The sequence below is a fragment of the Apis laboriosa genome, unplaced genomic scaffold (assembly GCF_014066325.1).
Source record: "Apis laboriosa isolate Shangri-la unplaced genomic scaffold, ASM1406632v1 scaffold13_cov153, whole genome shotgun sequence".
Classification (NCBI taxonomy): Eukaryota; Metazoa; Arthropoda; class Insecta; order Hymenoptera; family Apidae; genus Apis; species Apis laboriosa.
The window spans coordinates 964,913-981,519 of NW_025221370.1; the positions used below are offsets into that span (position 1 = coordinate 964,913).

General features: G+C 37.1%; 2 protein-coding genes across 6 annotated transcripts in view; one reads left to right on the top strand and one right to left on the bottom strand.

Annotated features, from left to right (window-relative positions):
* The window catches only part of LOC122720916 (caspase-1-like), a 28,808-nt gene extending 19,205 nt beyond the window's left edge, over positions 1–9,603 (bottom strand). The window contains exons 1-2 of the mRNA XM_043948008.1: positions 9,395–9,603; positions 4,306–4,529 (exon numbers count right to left, since the gene is read on the bottom strand). Coding sequence (XP_043803943.1) covers positions 4,306–4,529; positions 9,395–9,546 — 376 coding nt within the window. The 5' untranslated portion in view covers positions 9,547–9,603. The remainder of the gene's footprint in view (positions 1–4,305; positions 4,530–9,394) is intronic.
* LOC122720915 (alkaline phosphatase-like) overlaps positions 1–16,607 on the top strand; it is a 183,390-nt gene that overhangs the window by 121,733 nt on the left and 45,050 nt on the right. For 3 of the 5 annotated variants that reach the window (XM_043948002.1, XM_043948003.1, XM_043948006.1), the window contains exon 3: positions 10,108–10,282. In XM_043948002.1, the coding sequence (XP_043803937.1) occupies positions 10,108–10,282 (175 nt within the window). Of the gene's footprint in view, positions 1–6,368; positions 6,401–9,701; positions 9,843–10,107; positions 10,283–16,607 lie in introns of those variants that run through there. The other 2 variants (XM_043948004.1, XM_043948005.1) reach the window with 2 other exon arrangements.

The window sequence follows — 16,607 nt, forward strand, 5'->3', positions numbered from 1 at the left end:
GCGATACGTATTATCTTTGGTAATTGCGTGCCCTTTCAACGTTGACGTTTCAATCGAGGTATCAGCTATGCTAAACTTGAGCCAATGTCACGCCTAAATCATCATGACATAAGTGATCAACAATATACCCGCTTCTATATATACCCTCATCATCCCCACGATTCCCTTTACGAAACTTATCGCCTTGTAATGGATTATAGAGCTGCTAAACGCAAAGATTATCAAGAAAAATCGGTGAGAAAAATCCCTCTAACTGGCTCTTATAATATTTAAAACAAGTTTAGATTTTATCATCGAGATTAGATCGAGGAATCAACTGTATTATACTATAATATAAAAGGATATAATATAAAAAAAAAAGTGAAAATGAACCGAAATGTGGATTCTCGATCATTTTCATTTAACTGTAGATCAACCTGGGAATGGATTAATATCCCGAAATGTGCCGGTATTTATCCGGCAGTTGGCATTTCGCGCGACATCGTGTAAACGGTTGGAATGTTTCATTCGGTCGGATCCCTCCTGGTAACGCGCGCGCGATCGAATAAAACAACGATCATTAAAGCCGTTTAATTACATGCCGTTTACAAAACACCTGTCGACACCCCCCTCCCCCGGCCGAAAAATTTCCCGATAACTGCAATCACACGGAATAATTGAAAGTCCGTTCCGTCTCGTGGAAATGGAACTTTCAGTCGTCGATGAAATCGCGTGAAAAAAAAAAAAAAAAGGAAAATCGGCGTCAACGTTTCGTCCAATTCGAGATAATATTTTTCCATAGCCAACAACCTCCACGAATTTCCCATTTTTTTGTTCTTTGAGGATAAACACGAAGTGGATCGAACGATGCGTACTAGAAAAGAAAGGGAAATTCCTTCTCGTAAAAATGACGAAAGAAAGAAGCAGACAGAGAAAGAATAAGAATTATGTATCTCGACGAATCGGAGGCCGACGATGTTACGAAAACTTTGCTCCCTTCGTTGCGAAGTTCCGCGATCATCCGACTTTTCACTCCGCGCGCTCCTATATTTGTCGGCGAGGGGAAGCTTAATGAGCCCGTCTCGTTGTAAAATGTTTGTGCAACTTCTCGTAACGTTCGTCCATCGGAGGGATAGAACGATAGGAACGTCCCTTTCTTCTCTCCCCTCGCGATACTCTTTCGACAAAGAGTTACGGGCGAGAATCATTGATAGGGCGGTGGCGGACATCCCAGCCTTTGTACGACAATTTTTCCGGACAAAGAGGTCTCGAATCGAGATGTTTGACCACTAGTCTATCGATTTGGGGGGGAGTTTGTTGAAGAGGAAATGGTCGAACAAAACTTGAATATGGTCCCGGATCAAAGATACGTTTCAGAGATTATTCTTCACTCGCGTTAGTTTTATATATATATATAACGTGCATTACATTTTTCTAATATATTTCAAAAGGTTCTTTTATATCTAAAAAAGAAAAACTTTTCTTACATCCACTAGCGAATAAATAAAAGGATATATATTTTTCCTTACAAAATGTATATATATATATATAGAGGACGGGACAAATTGTCGATCGATAAGTTTTTGAATATAAAATAAGCGAGGAGAGGAGAGGAGTTCGTAAGGAATTAAGAAGTACAAACGGAATTCATTTAAACACGTGGTTTTCGTTAATGGAAAGAAATAGTTATTCGAGGATCGTCAGAGATGCAAATTTTATTCGAAATTCGTGTATTTTGATAGGAGGAAAAATCGAGGGAGCGGATACTTTTTACACGCGAAGTACATGTAAATTGGAATGTAAGGGAAGGCTTTACGAGTGGAAAGCGACGCGAAAGTCTCGTGTAAACAGACTGTTTCACCATTCTCTTTGCGCGCGGCACGAATTTTATTTGAAATCTGCGTCGTAAGGGAGACGTAAAAATTCGGGTATTTCTTTTTTTTTGCTAAAGATCCAAGCAGGGAAACTGATTTTATACCCTTAACGGCCCGCGTTTTCCCACTCTCTTTTCCATTCATTCGTATTATTTTATTTACGATAGCGTGTCCGAGTACTTTTTAATTTTTTCAATACAAATCGATTCGAACGCGACAACAAGTTTAACGGTGTCAAAACATCACTCGATCAAATATCAATATTATCCGGCAAACGCGATTGTATTACTGATAACAATTTCTATCGATAATTTCAATATTGCCGGACGATATATTATTCGCGAGTACGTCGCGAAAAATCGAATTTAATTCATTTCGTTATCTATCCGTTATTAACAGTATTGCTTCCCTATTATCATTTAAACGATGCTCCCTCTTTCCATTGACTTTGCACAAAGAGTCGCAAAAAAGAGATTACGAATGCAATGCAATTATCGTTTCAGAAAATACGATTTTCGAAAAGTTTTATTTTCACAAGTACCCGCGGACATTTTTGCGACCATAATAAACTTAATTCCATTTTTCAACTGCATTTTCGATAATAAATATTCCAACAAATGTCCGGGAATATCGAGAATAACGAGAATCGATACGAATGCTTGATTTAAAGAGGGTGTTTGGGGTAAAAATTTATGCCCAATTGCGTGTTAATCACTGATCGTGTATCAAATCCAACTATAAAAATTTATTCGTATTATATTTTTCAACTCTCGACTCCAAATTTCACTTCGTATTCCAATAACGCCAAGAAATTGAATCTTCCTTCATAGATTGCCAAACTTCTTTCCAACATCTTTGTTATCCGAAATTAATGAGAGCATCTCTCTTTGAACTTTTTCCTATCTCTTCCTTCTTTCTTTCATCATAAACCGCTCATCGTCGTTGTTCGACGAGCGCAATTTAAGACTCTTTTCCAAAAGCATTATGTCGATACGTTCCCTTTATGATTAATTAACAATTATATTAATTCGGGAAGCTATCGCTCGCCGACTGTTTCCCTCGATTCACGTTACACGGTAGAGAAACCTGGATTCATTGAAATTCACCACTCTCGGCGATAATAATCTGGAAAGGTGTTCATAAACGAAAAAGGTGTCGAGAAACGGTTGTCGCGGATGATTCGGAAGAAGGCGGACGATTTACGGAGCTTCACGCTTGCCCGACGATGCAAGAACATCTTTGTTCGAGGTCGACAAAAGTTTTTGATAAATGCACGTCGAACGCGACGGTGACGGCTATTGTGTCAATATTTGAATGGATCAACGATAAATAGAGGAAAGAATGGATCGAAATCGAGGGAATATGGTTCTCGCGACGATGGTGACTTTTCATGGACAGCCACGGCATTCCTCCCTTCCATCCTACTTTTCGCCCATCGACGGTTTACCGACCATTTGTTGGCCAAAGCGTTTCCAAAAACGTTTGCCAAAACCCCACTCTGCCCCGGGAATTTTACGCGCGTGTTGCAATTCTCGCGACGAGGGCGGGAATTTAAGGATATCCGGCGACGAGTTTCGAATTTTCAGGCCTCGTCCCTGAATCTGTCGAGGTTCGATTTATATAATCGGATCGAATCGCTCTCTGTTCGGGGGTCTTTTCTTGTTTAAAATAATTGCCGTGTTCGAAACAAAATTATTCTCAAACGGAACGAGAGATTAAAGGTGATCGAATTATCTTGCGATAAAATGATTCGATCGTTAGGGGTTGCAAATTTAGAATGGAATCGAAGTGAAATCACTTTTTCTCGATATACTCAAATAATAGATTTGTTAACGAGTCACGCTCGAAATAAATTATTTCGCGTATTATCCGTCTTTGGCTGCTATCTGTGGACCGGTCGCTGTTTAACGAGCGGAAAAATGATTAAAATCCGTCCCCCGCGTTGTGTATATAACGCAGTTTGTAGCCAAAATCGCGTTATTTCGTTCAGTGTTGTATTCCGCTGTGCGTTACTTCAAATTAAAAAAAAAAAAAAAAAAAATTGGAAGCGGAAACAATCGGTCGGAATTTATCGTAATTTTGCGAATGATTTTCACGCAATTTCACCGGGCCACGATGCGCGGCCAATTGCTAATTGCCCGTCCAATTTTTCGTTTTCATTTTTAAAACCTGTCACACGTTTGTTACCCCCCTGGGATGAGGGAGCAGGGAAAAACCGAATGCTTCTTGTTTGAGAAAAATATTATTTTTTTCTTTGCGATAAACGAGCGACTCGTATTTTACACTTGTGATACTTCCGCTTATCGTATCGCAGATATTATACAGAAACCGAAATTTGGAAAACGATGTAATTCGGGTTAAGAACGTACATAATATTATGTTTGTTCATTTTTCATCTTATGCGATATCGAGAAAAGAAATTTGATCGATTTATTAATTTTAGAATACTTACCATCCTTCAATTTTTCTATTAACACTTGTAACGTTACGTTGACGATGAGTTGTACGTCAAAGCCCATCATTTGTAACGTTTGCGACAGATTCCTCGAACATTCCTCCGCATTATTTCTTGCTGGATATATCTTTACGTTATTGAAAATTAACGCTATACCTCTTCGTTTGTGATTCATCTTATACACTTCTATATTTGGATCCACGTATTTTGTCTTTTTATGTCTATATCAAAACATCGAGTTAAATTAATCAATTGGCCGATGAAAGCTATTAAATAATAATAATAACAACAACAACAATAACAACAACATGATTATAACCGGCATGATAAAATTTTGAAATTAAAAGTTTCTATCTAAAAAAGGCATTACGTTACTTCAACTAATCCCTTTTCAACCCGTCCTCCTCCGGTATATCGAATTCGCATCGCGTTTTCCAATCATCGTGTATAATTCACTTTTTCAAATTTCCCTCCGGCGCGGTTGCGCGATATTTCAACGTGGAGAATTCTCGTTCGTATTTCGCGCGAAAACAATTTATCCACTCGATTATAGCTTCGACACAATTTCTCGTTTCGTTCTCGAACCGGCGATATTTATAATCGGGAGGAGGGGAGAGAGGAGGAGGAGGATTCATATCTCCAATGTAAACTCGATATTCGTTCTTTTTTGTACTCGCGCTTCCAATCTATCTAATGCAGGATCAATTACACGCCGAATTACGCGCCACTCTCGAAAACCCTTTCTTTCCCACTCACTGTTTTATTCCATTGTATACTCGTGAATTCGCAGCAACCTTTCGCAATATAACTCGAACGATATATTTTTCGACCCGCCGCCGAAATTTCCCTGTTTCCGGACACGGCCGATCGATACGCGCGGTAAAAATGGGAGAGGGCGAAAAAAAGGAGGAGGGAAGGGGAGAAAACAGGGGAAAATAAACAACGAAGACGAAACCGTAACGAAAACTGTGTATCCGCAGTTTCGGTGTCGACGACGGTGTTCACCGCTTTTTATGTCCCCTCGTAAAATTTTGAATCCTGGGAAGAGGGAAGAGGGGCCGAGAGAAGGAGCTCCTCGTTTGCCACGAGGCAACGCCGTGCGGACAAATTTAACGATTAAAATATCGTGGCTCGCTATTGTTTTTTCTCCACTTGTCGTTCCCTTATTCAAACGTTCCTTGTTCGACGTCTTTATTACCAGTGATGGGCAAAAAATTTAATAGCTCAAGGAATAAATTTACCTCCATAATTTATTGTAGAACCAACTGTAACAGCTACGAGAATAAATGTTATTTCTTATATCAATAGATTACTCGAAGTAACTTTTTCTCTAATTTTTAAATCTGTGATTCTCCAAGAAACGTTTGAGGGAACAAAGTTTTAGAACGCGCACTCGTAGAGCGAAAGCGTTCGAGCTTCTAATTCTTGGTCTCGAATGGCAAGTTTTGCGCTTCTCTCCGAAACGAAAAGGCACGATCGCGTATAATCCGTCGCGAGAGTCTCGCCCTCCTTCTCTCCCCTTTTCCCAACTGCATTACACTGTTTCGCAGTTTCCGCTCACGTACGTGGTGAGTGCACGCCGCGAACGGAAAATCTTGGGAACGGCGTCTTGGGAATCGAAGAGTCGCGGTGGGGAGCGAGAGGGATCCATCCGACGCTCGATTTAATTTCAACTTGGATCGCGATCCCAGGTTAAAGAACTCGCAGTAACGGCCTCCCCTCCTTTCGTTTTATCGCGGAACCACGTCGTCCTTCGTACCTCCTCCCCTCGTGAACGCGTGCACGTGAGAAGAGCCAATCAAACGAGGCCGGCTGCTTTCGGGGAAGGGGGCATTTTCGCGCCTATACACCGAATAACACACCATAATAGGAGACACGGATCCAGTGTACGAGAAATCGTTGTTGGAACGAAACTTTTGATCAGTTCAAAGGATGGAGTTTTTTTCTTTGCGCGAGATACAAGTTTTTCGATATATAATTCGGGCAGAAGAAATTTTTCATGAGAATTCTTGTCTGAATTGTTGTTGTTGCTTTTATCATTTTATATATGGTATCAATTTTTAAATCGATAATTATGATCGTGACTCGCAACGTGAGTTTATAATTTAGACGAGCAATAGCGTAGCTTAAGAGAGGAGCGCGGTTGTGATATTTGGAACTTAGAACTCTGAATGTGTGCGTGCGTGCGTGCGTGGGTGCATGCGTGCGTCAAAAGCTTTGTTTGAATTGAGTGCGTATACGTGTGTATGCGTCAGTGTGGCTGATCGTCTATGTCTACGGCTGAATCCTCTTAAGGGAGTGCAACGTGTACTTGAGATAAAGTTCTGGCAAGCGTAACTAGCAATTCGAACGTGCATGCAGAATTTGGAGAATGGTTTTAAAAAAGAAATGGATATTATTGTAGTTTGTATATATAGATCTTATTAGTTTTTTCCATTTAATTATGCTGTCAATCTTTTAAAAATAATATTATCTTATGAATTTGCACATATTCATGCTAGCTTTATATTTGGCTGTTTTATTAATAATTTCTGACTTATCTTCTATTCGTATTTTTTTTTTTTTATAATTTTAGAATGTATAGATATTTTTTGAAAATTATTTGCTCCATCATGTACAAATTCAATTATACGAGGAAAAAAAGAATGATGTGAGAATTTCCTCGATAATTTACTTAATTCTTGGTATGTTGAATATTCTATCGTATCATAAACTACTTACGTATAATATATCAAACTTTACAAGTATAAAGTACTTGTCACAACAATTAAGGAGCTCTTATAACGTACACGTATTGGGATCAAAAAGTTATCGTAAATTCATTATAAATTATGTTATTATGTATTACGATGTAACTAACTCGAACCTAACAACCCTCTTAATTTACAATGATGAATTGAAAAGGAAACGTTATCGAATTAACATTACAACACTTTCCCCAAATTTTCCGTTAAATGTCATTGTTAAAATTAGAAAAATTAATTTGTTCGAGTTAAAACGATTACAATTACGATAATTATCTAGTGACAAACATTCCACGGAATTGTAAGTTATCTTCCAAATATCAAACCCGATTTCCAATAGGAGATAGCAACAAATAAATCCACTACATCTCCTTGTAATTCAATCGCGATTCACGATGACATATGCACATATTAGCAGGAAAAACATTATCGTCGGATAAAATCTTAATTATTCCTCAAATATCAGTATTACGATGAAAAGAATCCATTTCCAAGATTGGAAGATGTACAACTTATATCTTACTTACCTCGAATATGAATCATTCGTTTTTCCTTGATCTCTTGTATCATGTTTGTTTTGCTTTCGTAATACTATTATTCACATTTAGAGGAATAGAATCTATAAACTATAAATTGTTAGACATTTACAACATCTTATAAATAATCCTCAGGATTTTTATCAACGATTAAACACTCGTCAATTTCCGGGTGTAAAAGGTGTAAAAGCGCATCGTTCGGCGAAACAGCGAGCAAAGCGGACGTAAAAAGCGGCGCGGCGAAACGACAAAAGAACGGACGATGAAGAGGAAAGCGGAAAACACGACGCGACGCGACGACGTTGCCGGATCGTGCTTTTTAAACAGTTCGAGATTTCTCTTTCTGTTTCGAAAGAAACTCCTTTTTTCCGAACGGTGAATGTAGACGCGCTTTTACGACGGGCACACGCACAAAGCTTGGCGCTTACAAACTAGTCATAAATGCGGCCATGGATCTGCCGCTCATTACCAAACAAATGTTCATCGGGAACAGAGAGACGAGTTACCGGCCATTATAGCGGTTCGTCGCGTTTCCTTTGAATTTGAAAACAATTTGCACCGAATACTAATCCTCCCCCCTCCACCCTCCACTTCATCCTCTCTTATTTCTCTCCGCTGACACGCCGGATATAAATCCCCCCCCCCCCGAACAACGATTATAACGATCCTCTGACCAATTGGGATGTAAGAGGAGCAAGAGTGCAAATTGCGGCTGGGAACGAGGGACGATGTCGATTTCGTTTTAATCGGGCCGAAACTTTTTTTCTTCACCATCGCGATTCGGGTTTTGAAGGGGTACGTTGGTTAATTTAACGAGAGGCTCATCCGATTTAAAGAGCTTTACCGCCTCTTTGCGAATTTTAAACGCGGTTCCCGTCCGTTCGAGCGAACGAAATTTTAGAATCCCAATCTCTGTTTATACCGAGATTTTTTTCTATGATAAATGAATATCGAAGAAAGAAGGAAGAGAGAGAAATTTCTAATTGCGTTCCCTATTGCTCGCCTGGCGATCGATAAAATACATATTTAGAAACGAAAATCGATACGCTTTAAGTGTTTTCGTAGTCTTTTTTTTTTTTTTTCTTTAAGTCTCCTGATAAACCGTTATCTTCAATATTTGCAAAAATTATCACGATATATTTATATATATATATACACTCGCGTAAACCCATTCTCTGATATTTTCTCTCGAACGTGTGCCGATCAAAATTGTAAAAATTAAATTCAAGAGGCAAATTATAGGGCTTCAATAGGGAAATCTTCAATAGGCGATCTTCAACATTTCGGAGCGCTACAAGCAGACAGCAGCGCTCGTAAAATTTAATTTCACCATAGAAATGTTAATTCTCGTAAATATGCATATTTCGTGTTCGCGTATTTCACTTTCATACGCGAGAGTTATAACGTAAGAGAGTTAGGTCATCACGAGATATTACGTCCCTTCGTTTATCGCGCCATTGACGGCTGGCTCGCTCGCTCCTCCCTCGAGTTCGAGTCACTTTTCATCAAAGGTTATCGATATCTCAACTCCTCGTAAGTGTAGATATATATATACGTTCCCGCTCGTGCGTGTCCACTGGAAGAGAGCTTTCTCTTTACTTTTCAACCGTTTCACCGTTATACCCAGAGTTTCCCTCGCGCAAATAGAAAATGGAACGAAATTGAAAATTGACCTCCCTCCCTCCCCCTCCCCCCCCGCGACTATTTCAACGTTGATCGCGATGAAAATCGAAGGGAGAGGCCGAACGATCACGATATCATTCACCAACGAAACGATTATAATCAATATCGAAAATATTTACTCACTTCAATTTATTACCGATTATCACACTGTCTACTTCGTCGTATTCTTCCGTGTTAAACGATTTCACACCGTTAAGAGAGGAAAATATTTCTTCAACATTTACATTCGATCTTCCTAAAAGTATATTGTGCGTAATTTGAGTTATTTTGTTCATTTTTTCAAATCGTTTTTCACACTTTCGTTTTTCACAATATCGAATGTAAATCACTGTGTGAAACTCACAGTGAAACTCATATTCGAGTGTGCACGGTTATATATATCAGCTTTAAAAGATAAGAGATAAGATACCGCGAATTTTAACGAAATAGATAGATAAATTTAATTTTAAATAAGAAAGATATTTACAATTTAAAAGGAAATAACCAACTTTTATTTTATTTAAATTCGCGCTTTCTACAGTTTGTCGACAAACGATGATCAGATTTTCATCAAGGAATGCAAAATATATACGTAAGATAAAAAAAAAATATATATCGTAATATTTGAAATGGAAATTGAAACGCGAAGATATTTTCCGAACTGATAATCTCGTTGATCCAACTATTGTGTCACGTAATCGTATTGTAATCGTAATCGTTCAGTTCAAACGGGATTGTATTCTATCGAAAGAATAGAGCTCCTCCTTGGCCATTTTACGAAAGCAATAATCCTTTCGTTCGTAGCGAATGTCTGGAACTGTGATTAAACTACATCTTCCATTTTCGTTCGTTTCCAGACTTACAACATGGATGCCCAAGTCGGGGAGTCGTCAGCATGCGCGACGGCATTACTCTGCGGGGTTAAAGCCAATTACGAGACTGTTGGCCTGGACTCCTCTGCACGCTTCGAGAACTGCTATTCCAGTTTTGATGCCCGTGTACCGTCCCTTATCAATTGGGCGCAGGAGCAGGGTAAATATTCGAACGTCAACAACTAATGCAAAGGATTACATAATCGATTCCTATCTCCCGATCAATCCGAACTTAATTGCTCGCGTCGATTCGTTGCCAATTCATCCTTTTTGCCTCCTCTTTTTTTCTTTTTTTACTTTGTTTTTTCCTTCTTTTTCGTTTACATTCTTCCGCCGCGTTTTTTCGACCTCTCGTTTTTATTTTATTTTACCATTTCGCTTCGTCGTTAATTTATCGTGAAATGGTTATTGTTGGAAATATTAATTTTTGTTTTTTTTTTCTTCATTTTCCATTCGTGTATAATCCTTGAGATATGTGTATCTTGAGAATGAATATTTATCAAGAAGTAATTATTACCGATAAACAATAGATTTTATCATCGATTTTGTTTCGATATAAAATTTGCTTTATCCGTTATATATATAATTCTTTTTTTTTTTTAATATTAAACAGATAAATAAATACGAAAAAATTATATCCTTTGTTTTATTACAATTTGTATTCTATCGATAACAAATTACTTGGAGAAAATTACTTAGAGAGATCTAGAAATCTCGAAGAAAAATTTTTCTTCTCCATCTACAAAAACGTATAAATATTTTTTTCTAAATTAAAGAATATATTCTCTATCTATACTCTTGAAATAAATAATTGAATGTTATTCACGAAACGAGCACGATGCTCTAATTATTGTTTACGTTTGCAAAATTTCCACGCTGAAACTGCTCCATTTTCCAACCATTCCCCGCTTCACATTTCCCGTGCAAAATATATAAAAATTACGCGCGAAATTATATCGTTAATGCGATATACCGAGCCGCGACAATGTAATCGCGGCAGCGGCACGATCATAAGATCCGTACGTTATTTTTCCACGTGCCATTCCGTGTCGAATATCCCGGGACGAAAAGCGAATTTTCGAGCATAAATTCTAACCGCTGTGCAATTCGGACCGCTCGTAGAACAGACTTCAGGTAACAATGAAACGAGCTCGAATTTGAACGTTACAAGCACCGGCTGTTTCGAATTAAAAAAAAAAAAAAAAAAAAAAAAAANAAAAAAAAAAAAACAAACAAAAAAAAAAGTTGAACCGCTTTCGCAATTCGTTACGATATATATGTTTGAAATCGCAAATAAAATAAAATACCGACCGCGTTCATTAATGAAATAACAAAAATTTGATCGAGAGCGAAATTTGATAGGGAGATGGCCTAAAATAAAAATTCAGGAATCGCGCGTTTCATCGAGTTTCGCGTTTTGATAATTCCCGTCTCTTGATTTCACTTTGGAAAAAAAAAACTTGGCAAAAAATTGTTATTGTAATTTCCAAAGAATCGAGAAAGTTTCGAGTCGAATTTTTCATAGTGATTTTTTCGATCGGATTCAAGGGTGGAAGGTGGAAAGGGTAAGAGGATCGCGATATCCGTTGAAAATCATAAGGCATCGAGCTACGATGGTTCCCGATGGACCATCCGGTATATAATCTGGTCTCATTAGAATGGTATCGAGCAATTAACAGAATTTCTCTGGCGCCCATGCACGAATATCAAGGGATATACTAGGGGGAGATGCTGCAATCGGGAGATCGTCATATTGCGCTACGATCAAGTTTCGGTGTCAACCATACAGAATAGTGCTTTTAGCCGATCTCGATTTTCCATTTTCCCCGGGTTAGACATTACGGCGGCTCGAAAATCCAGTTTTATCGCTGGGATTGGGAGGAGGAGGAGGAGAGGAACGGCATTTTTGGTAAATGCCTTCAAAAACGAACGACGAGGATCCACGCTAGTGGATTAGAATTGAAAGATAGCGACTTTCGAAAAGATTCTAATTTCTAATTTAAGAGCTGAAGAGCTATAATAATTCCAATATTCAAGATCGTAAAAATTATTTTGATTAAAATTAAGATTGAAATATCTTCGAAACTATTAAATATTTTGATATAATATTAAAATATATATATATATATAATACGTTTAGCTTATTCGTATACAAAATTACATTTATAAATTAAACTATCGTTACGAATCGTAATTAACTTGAGCATATTACAAATAAACAAATTTTTATATTATATCGATCACGTTAGAATTCTATGCCTACGCTGATGCATCGAGGTTTGTAGATTACAGATCGTTGATTGACTAGGCGCGTGAAAATTTTCTTCCGAATTAACCAATCAGAGATCCGCATTCTTTTCCGCGAGACTTGTTTCCACCACAGTGAACGACAGTGTTTTCCACTAGATTCTCCATGTCCGTGTCATCGAATCATTTTCGAAAATGAATGAATTAATTTGGACAACAAGCACCGTGTTCGTTTATTCGAATCGTAATGTGGCTCGTAAATAAGGATCTTTCATCGGTTGGTTTATTACTCTCGTATCGATGCACGCTAAGAATTCGCTCGGAGCTCCGTTCGATAATTTCAATTTCCTATAGAGACACGTTCGGTTTCATCACGGTTCTTTGACTAGTCTCGCGATGAATACTAATGGTATCGATGTCGTGTTTTTAACGATGATAATGAAACATGCCGATCGATCTCATCGTTTAAACATGCCAGCTATTTTCTGAATTTCTGAATTTAGAATTTCCGATGTATAACGGGGGAAAAAAATATTATAACAATGGTTTTACAATGGCTACGTATGTATGATTATGGTCATCGTGCAGCTTTTGTATTTTATTTTTATAATATTTGATTATAATTTTCTGTAGTTTTAATTTAGATTTGTATCGATACGTATAATAGAAATTAATTAAAATCTGAACATTGAGAAAATTTTTATGAACGAGTAATTATAATGCATATTAGAGAAAATAAAAATAAAGGAAGCTTAATTTAATAATATGCAGAATTTTTTTATACGTTCTTTTATATGATATAAGTTTATTCGAGTTGTATAAGTTATTCACCATCGAACAGTTTGAAATATTCAAAAATATGCAATCTATTTTCTCTGTTCCACGATATTGCACACACTGAAATTTTTCATCTCTATAATCCATATAAAATTCCAAACAATAACATTACAATATTTCTATAATTTTTACGTTGCGCGAACAAATCTTCTCTATGTACATTTCACAATTCGGAAGATACTTCTTCTAATCTTTTCACAAAATATACAAATTGAAATTCTTTGACGAAAAGCTATTTATAAAAATACACGATTCGATATTAATTAATATTTTAACCTGGATTTTTCCATTTTTACCTGGATATCATTTACGATCGTTATCCGTTTTATCATCTTAATATAATACAATTTAATACGATTCGTTCGATAAGATAAGTTTTACAATATAATAGCACAAAAAATTCGAATGTAAGTACCAATAAATTTGGAAATATAGAGTCTAGAGAGATGACGTTCCATATATGAAACGTTTGCTGAAATTATTTAACAACTCAAATTCTTTAAATATCAACTTATCAAGAATTATTTCAATGATAAACGTTTACCGAATATCTACATAAACAAGATGTCAACAAGATCGTTAGTTACATTAACCGCCGTTCGCAATACTCTTTGTGCGATGTTACGTACGAAATATAACGCTATAAATGTTTACTTTCCACTTGGAACGCGAAAGTAAAATGTATCTTCGTTAATGCGATTTTTATTAAATCGTCGGAATGACAAGACTCGTGAAATGTTCAAACTAATAAATAATCGAAGAACCGAGAGATATCCAAGCCCAAAATATATATATATATATCACGATATATATTTCGCGTGACGATGAGATATTAAGATAGCGCGAGTCGACTGAAAACGAGTCGGCCGGTTAAATCAGTCACCGCGAAAGCAATGGGCTTATATATACTATGTAACAACATGGGTGCACACGGGTCATGTACATCGAGATCAGTAATAAACACGTCGCGCGTATAGCCAAAACCTCGTACGTCTGACTGCGCCTACGTTGCGAGTATGAAAGCTGCAGGCTGCCTTAGCTCGATTATTAAGATGAATTGCCTCGTTGATTAATCGCGCGCCGTTTGCCGTTGACACGCCTCTCCCCCCTCCCCGTAACCAACACGATCCCGCTTTCTGCCCTCTTTACCGCCGCAATTTGTCAATTTACAATTATTGTCTGCGCATTCGACCGTGCCTTCACGCGGCTGCGCAACAACACCGGCCACCGATATATATATATGCGCGTTGTTCGAGAGATAAAAAAGAGCTTGGGTTTTTTAATTCACAAGAAACACGTGGGAAGATAACGGAGAAGGACACAGGTTGAATTATCTTTCACGTTTTCGTCGAAGAGAAGATACCTCGATAAATAAATACTTGAACGATTATCGTGTTTGTACAAATTGTAAATAATTGCGAACAATCATGTTGGAAGAATTAAATTGAAGCGCACCTATTTCGAGCGAAATCTTCCGACGATTGTTTCATCATAATTAGGATACGACAGATAATTATATTACGCTCTATAAATTATAGAAAATTAACACGCGATGGTGTTAAAGTTATTAAAGTTATTAACGCTGTATTCATCTCCGATATTACGGCGGTAAGTTTTCCAGATAAACGATAATTTGATGTATAATGTAATCACGAAAATAAATAGTAGTAATAATCGAAACGCTGACGAGGATATTTCGTTCGCTGTATTTATACATTTTACATTTGAATTCCCGATCGTATTTATTCTAATTACAAACCCGATTCAGCAAATGTAATAATCGTAATATAATTGCAAACTTGCAAATATTTATTTTCCCCTTGATTACAAAATATTCACCATCGACCAATAAAAAAATAGAAGATTTTATTGAAATTAATTTCCAATAATACTTATATAATATAATTCAAATATCCGCGATAATATTTTTCTTTCTTTCTTCTAATCTTCTGTTTTAAAAATCACTCTCACTTTTCGATCATTTATCATATTTTGCAAATAGCATCGAATCGATAAACGGGATAATCAAACGAAACGATAATTTTTTTTTCGCGATGCATAAACGTCACGAATACCGCGAATATCGCGAATACAAATTCCTCTTCCTCCTCTTCCTAAAAAAAAAAAAAAAAAAAAAAAAAAAAAAAAAAAAAAAAAAAAAAAAAAAAAAATAGAACAAAAAAAATGGATTCCCGATGATATCGATATGTCGTTAATTAACGCGTATTCGGCCACTATCCGCGACACGGGAGAATAACAAGGGTGGAATAGCTTTATCGGATCGAAGTCTCGACAAATAATTAGCGCGAGACTAATTGAATCGATTATGCATTCCGTTAAACGGAATATCGATTTTGGTGCTGGGCCACTTTTGTTCGTAACGGGACGAATTTTCCAGCAGAAGTTGTGCGCTGTTCAAACGAGGGATTTACCGTGTTTCCTAACACGATCTAAAATTTGCAAATTCATCCGAGTCGAGTTTCCGGTTACGAGGGAGAGTCGACAAATGAACTTTATCCGATGACGGCTGACTAATTTCTCTACCATTCTCTGATAATTCACTCGCCAAGGCGACGAGTGTCGATCAATTGTCATTTAGGATTTACGGCGCGAACAATGAAAAGGACAACGATATAATCATTGATTATCTCGAGAAGCGGAAAATTTATTCGAGATTTTATTTTTTCCTTTATCTTCGTTTATCGATTTTATTTTATCTTCCTCGACGCGACTATGTTTTGACTATGTTAAATATTACGCGAAGATTCCAGCACTAATCTCGTTTAGAATCACGTGACGTATCTTTCCGCTCCATGTTTTTCCCGTCCCTTTCTTCGACCATGTCTCTTTTTTTTCGGCACCCATAAAGAACAATTTCGCAGATGGAACGGCACACTTTCGCCGCGAAACATAATGTCGCTAGAAAACCCGTTTGATAAGATGAAAAGTCGCGGAGAGAGAGAGAGAGAGAGAGAGAAAAGAAGTCTTTTCTTGAGGAAGTCGAATACGCTTTGAACGATCTTCAGAAGAGATCTTCGCTAGATTTAGACTAAAATTTCTAGATACGCGAATATTAAATTCACCGAAACTTTGAAAATTAATATCTTTCCAAAAATGATTATGATCGAGTTAAATTTCGAATCTTTCTCTTGACAAGAGGTTTTTTTTTTTTATTTTCGTACGATCATTCCCTCCATTCTCGAGATATTTGTCGTTTAAAGAGAAGCGTACTTTCCGTCATCTTCATCCTTGTCACGTCAATAATTTTTCTTATTGCAGCGCTTGCAGCCATTTTGCGAATCAGCGGATGCTGCATTTGCTTTTTTTTTTTTCTTCCTTTTTCTTTTTTCTTCTATTATTACGCGTTTTCGCGTAAAAATTATAGAGAATAATTATTAGAG